The sequence below is a fragment of the Seriola lalandi genome, unplaced genomic scaffold (assembly GCF_002814215.2).
Source record: "Seriola lalandi dorsalis isolate HSWRI2012SDOR001 ecotype SW California unplaced genomic scaffold, Sedor1 jcf7180001974705, whole genome shotgun sequence".
NCBI classification, from domain to species: Eukaryota; Metazoa; Chordata; class Actinopteri; order Carangiformes; family Carangidae; genus Seriola; species Seriola lalandi.
The window spans coordinates 1-5,302 of record NW_019445371.1 but is presented as its reverse complement, the minus strand read 5'-3'; the positions used below and the strand labels follow the sequence as shown (position 1 = coordinate 5,302).

The 5,302-nt window shown below is 39.9% G+C and overlaps 1 protein-coding gene across 1 annotated transcript; it reads right to left on the bottom strand.

Moving 5' to 3' along the window:
• Window positions 1–1,773: 1,773 nt before the first annotated feature.
• LOC111654509 (dnaJ homolog subfamily C member 11-like) lies at window positions 1,774–5,204 on the bottom strand. The gene is made up of 4 exons (XM_023405564.2): window positions 5,149–5,204; window positions 4,371–4,513; window positions 4,159–4,288; window positions 1,774–4,049 (listed from the first exon to the last, which is right to left on the bottom strand). The coding sequence occupies exons 1-4, from the start codon at window positions 5,195–5,197 to the stop codon at window positions 4,024–4,026; spliced, it is 348 nt and encodes a 115-aa protein (XP_023261332.1). The 5' UTR covers window positions 5,198–5,204; the 3' UTR covers window positions 1,774–4,023.
• Between the last annotated feature and the right edge of the window lie 98 nt (window positions 5,205–5,302).

Here is a 5,302-nt window from a genome sequence, read left to right as displayed (position 1 = left end):
AAAAAAAAAAAAAAAAAAAAAAAAAAAAGAGAAATAAGTTAAACCTTGTGTTAATTGCTTCAGATGGTGCTATAGTATTAAGCTGAGGTATAATCCAATAGAACAAAGATGTAGGATAAGAGACTAGAGTCTGCATCTGCTTCATCTGCTTGTTGGTCTGTTTTGTTATCTAAGACACTGTGAAAGAATATCATTGAGGCTTTAAGCCCTTACAACTGAACCAAGTGCTTGTCCCTCTCCCTTTCATTTCACAAGCTGTCTTCCAGCCTCAGCCACTCGTCTGAATCAAGATGTTACTTGACCACATGTGGAGCTTTTATATCCTATGTTTCTCAAAAATCTTCAAAGAGAGTTCTTATTATTTCACCAGAAGTTCTTTCACAATAAAGAATATTGTTTTACAGTTTAAAAACCCCCAGATAATTGATAAAATTAAGATAACATGACCGTTTCCAGTAAAGGTGTTTTCTGTTGCCTGTGGTCAGCATGATTTTGATTTATTTCATGACAAAGTTGGAGAGTTGTATTGTTCACAAATACTTTTATTATACAAACCGTTATTTAAAGTTTCCTTAGTTTTCAGCTGTTTCATGCTCAAGGCAAAGTTTTTAGAGACAAATATATTTAGAGAAGGGAACTCCTGTGGCCGTCCTGTTTGAGTATCAACAGAAAAAAAGCTATCTTAACTGGAAGCATTGTTAGAGATTCACTCAAGAGTCCAGTTAAAATTATGCATGTGAGTGTGTGTTTGTTTGAATGGTTAACACTGTGTGAAGGTGTTGCATGAGCTGCTATGAGTTGTCTCAACCAAGCCCCATAATTTTTGGTTTTTGTAAGATTGAGAAATGGATATCTGCAAAGTACTGTGGGCAAGGTCGGTTTGTTTTGTTTGTCTCTGAAGGGTCAAATCAGAAGAACAGATCTCAGTCTCTTATCACCTCTCACTAATGTTTTCACAGCAGTATTCAGTTACTTCCATGTGCAGGAGGTTTAATGGGAAAAAAAATGTTTTTTCACTTTTTCACTTTTTTCTTAAACCTTGCTGCAATTTGGATAAAAGATTTTAAGCTTTGTTATTCATGTGCCATCTGCTGTTGGGCCTGTCTGTGTAGGCTACATGTTGTTTCTGATTATACAAAAGCCATACTGTAGAGTGACAGATTTTAGACTCGGAACCTTGGATATTAGTCCAGGATGGGGTTTTACAATGCAGAATCAATGACTTGACCAGGGAACGACTAACACACACAATGAATGTTAGGTTTGTAAGGAACACAAGACTTTCCAAGAGTGTCAAATGGTTAAGCTCATCTCTGCACTCTGTGTTCTGCTATTGTTCTACACAAATGTTGGCTAACTGGTTCGTACTCAGCAATCCCCCAGGTCGTGATGTTTTTAAGACGTTTTAAGACCTAAAATCATTTGCTGTTTCTCAGGATGTTAATGTCTTGAAGAGAACCTGAAGAGAACCTGAAGACACCTTCAGGTACAAATTCCTAACGCTAGTCTGCGTCTTAAAGACATCAGTGTAATTAATGTTAACAATGCTCATTGTGATACAGCTTGTGTATTCCGATCCTGGGTTGTCCTATCCCCTTATTGAGAAAGCGTTGTCTGTACTGTGGTGCAAACTGTTTCTGTGAAACTATTGTAAACTATTGTAAATAAAGAGTTACCATTTTAACTTGTTGCTTTTTGTCTTTTATAATATCACAGTGCATTTCTTAAATGTGCTTTTCCTTCTGCAATGTTCTTGAAATCAGACGCCACATCTGTTTTGTTCATATTTATTGTAGTCTTTACAGGACAGAGAACACAGGCTCCTCAACCATTCAGTACATTTACATAATGTGGGTCGGTTTCAATGATGGGTTGAATGTAACAGCAGGGAGCAGTCTTTCTGCTGGCCTTGTGGTGGCACTAGAGCAGAGATGACCAGCTGACCTGTCAAAAATACTTTACAGCACACTTCAAACTAAAGAGAGGAGACAAATACTACAAACAGAATCAGTGCAAAATGGCTGCTGTAATCGTGACCCCAAGCCAAGACCATTTTCTCACTAGAGTCGTGCAGCGACAGACGTCCCTCTAACTTACCACTGATGCCAAAATCAGAATCAATTAGGGGATGACGCCATATAAAGTCAAAAGGATCATTCGCTATTTCTTAGATGCACCCTATGGTGTTCAGTATAAAGCCAATTGTAGATCTACTATTGATGCTTCAGAACCACTTTCATGTCAACTAGCCTGAATATTTAGCTTTAAATACTATACATTTTGTGCAAAACATTACTGTTGTATTTAGTAAAATACCATATGTATCCTACAGTAGTGTGTTCAGGAATTCTCTGTAGTTCATCACAGGGTTCCCAGACAAGAGGAGGAATAAATCACTAACTCAGTACAAAGATTAAACTTTGGGACTTATGTGCTACAACACCTATATCTCAACAGAAAGTGCACCATAGGACGTCCCCATGTCAGCCTTACCACACTGATCAGAAAATAACTACCAATGGTGAGTTATAGACTGTAGATTATCACCTAAGTGACAGGCATAAAAATGCTGGCTGAAAATTGTAGTTTTAGCATCTTACACAATACTTTGTATAAGAAGTGATTTTGCATTAAAGATGAATTAAATTCAGAATTTTTAAATAAAAAAATGGACGGAGAACAATATCAAATTAAAAGATATGGCACGGGAACGGTGAACACATCAAATTCATGTAACCATGTAAATGTGCAAGAATCAATGAAATGGTTTTAGTGTGGCTCAGGAGTTCCAGTAGCAAGTTATTGTCTGTCATAATGACAGCTTCAGCAGCAAACACAACCTCCATGAGGGACAGTGTTGATCTAAGCCCTCTACTGGTCACATCCCAACCAGAAAAGGATTCTTCTTTAATTTCTCCATTTAAGAAAAAAATCAAATTCATTCCTTTAGTTACTGTTATCACTGGCTTTGTGCCAGATATACACCAGTGATGTACAAACTATAGTCTTCACTGTATTAAAAAAATCATGGAAAAAAATACAGTTCTGGCTGCAACTGCACTGAGATAATCAATAAACTCTGACGCAAACCGAATCCACGTGGAATTTCTGCCTTTAAAATGCAGTCTAGCCTGAGATGTTGAAAAAGAAAATCTGTGTAGAGAATTCAACCCTGTCTCTTTGGTTGGATCACGACCGTCAGAGGGCATCACTATCACTTTCCCTCCCATTGCTATCCCTCCTCCTGCCTCCAAATCCGATCCCTCACGGATATAAGTTTTGAGCACCAGTTTGCACCTGCTGACAGACAGCTCAATGAGCAGCAGACATGCCACTGAAAGGCATGATGAATCAGGATGAGACGTTTTCAACAAGTAAACAAAACATGAGTTACACAACCATTCCTCAGTCCTGGGCAGCCTCAGGGACACAGACATGATCCTGCATAGTGTTGTTCTAAACATTTGCATGAGTTAGTGAAATCTCTGGTATGTTATAACATTATTAGATTCAAAACTACCAGGGTGATACACATACAAAGACTAAAGACTACAATGATAAGGGGTAAAATTACAGCACAGCTCATTTGTATACACTTGACATAACAAATGTCAAGAAACTTTTTTTTTAAATCTGTGCACGTTTAGCTCATCGCTGAAGGGAATGGTCACCACGTCCGCAGTGACTACAAGTCCCTCTGTGTAGTGCATATATAAAACTATGTTCAGGGCCATTGTCTGATGTCCTGCAGATATTTGAGCAGCCCTGTCAGGTGTAGCCGACTAGAGACTCAAAGAAACTCTGAGCTGACTCCTGTATTTTGCTGAACCTGGGAGATGGCCCACAGGAAAGGGAGGAGTGGAGGAAGTCAATAAACGGGTTCACTAATACCATGACAGAAGAGGACTGGAGGAAAGAAACTGACTTATTTTTGATGTGTCCTCTCCATTCATGGGTTCTTCTGTGTACACAAAGTCTGTTTCATCTACATCTGCCCTCTGGTGCTCCAACAGCGGTGAGCTCCTAGGACTCAGTCTCAATTCTGTGAGCTGAAAAGACAAAAAATAATTTCAACATGGATGCTTGCATATAGGCTTTAGCAAAGGTGTAATAAGTGTGCAGTGACAGGATAATAATACTGGACTGCTGCATACGAACATTGCTTGGGTATCCGTAGAGCCTCAGTGTCTGCAGAGATGACTTGGTGCATCACACCTCTGAACTGGTACAGTAATTTAAGACTCTTCTCCTCTCCTACACAAGGGTCATAGAAGCCGGGTAACCCTGCCTACACAGAGAAACCATTCATGTGCAATGCATTCACATCTAAAAATGCGCAGTCACAAACACTGACATGTGAACACACACACCTTTGAGGCCTCTGTGAGGATGAGTTTGGAGTCTTTGACAAGGCACTGCAGAGGCACAGTGACGTCGATGACCTTTGCTTTCTCCTGCTTCTGGCTGGTGTCAGACACAAACTTTCCATACCAGGCGTTCAAGATGATCAGACCTAGACAGCGATAAATGGTAAAAGTATTTCCATCTATGTTTAAAACAAAGATATGCAGGGATAATGTACAGAATACACAATATTTACATGTGTAAATTCCTCCCACAGCATGCAAACAGACCTGCTCCTATGTTAGCTTGATATTAATAATATGCAGCAATGTGTAGCCATACTCGTTACACAGAGCATCTACAAGGTGCCATAACAACATCCCACAGAGTGGCTCTTCAAATAATCACATGCTCTCTCTACATAAATATAACAGAAAATCCATTAGCACACTGACATCACAGTTTGGATTTATTTGAGTGTGCACTCTGGTGCTCTGTGCACAGATTTACAAGCGCCACCTATGTAAACACTGCAGCATGGAGATGGGCTACATCATCATCTCTTGCTTCATAGCAAGAGATGATGGAAGTCAGACTTAGCTAAACAGACTCCTGGAGCTACAGTATATTATGCCACTGACAGCAACCATGAGAAATGCGTTTGAATTACACATTTGGATTTTTACCAAGTTCTGACTGGCTGCAAATTAAAAAGGTTCTCAGTTTCTCAGAGAGAGAGAGAGAGAGAGAGAGAGAGACAGACTGAGTGTGTGTCTGTGTGTGTGTGTGTGTGTCTTCCCTCACCCATCTTGGATTCTTCTGCTTCTATGATTCTCCTCACAGACTCCTGCATCAGCAGAACCTGCAGAGGAGCCAGGGGAGAAAGAGGAGGAGGAGGAGGAGAGTGAAACAGAATAGGATACAGGAGGAGAGAGGTTTTCAGACGAGATGCGGAGAG

Bases quoted from the DNA above. Each gene is read 5' to 3' on its own strand.
- LOC111654509 (XM_023405564.2), bottom strand. From the start codon at position 5,197: ATGCAGGAGTCTGTGAGGAGAATCATAGAAGCAGAAGAATCCAAGATG. The intron at 4,289-4,370 runs GTGTGTGTGTTC...TTCTCTGTGTAG, and splicing joins TCCTCACAGAGGCCTCAAAG to GCAGGGTTACCCGGCTTCTA. The intron at 4,050-4,158 runs GTTCGTATGCAG...TTGTCTTTTCAG, and splicing joins TCTACGGATACCCAAGCAAT to CTCACAGAATTGAGACTGAG.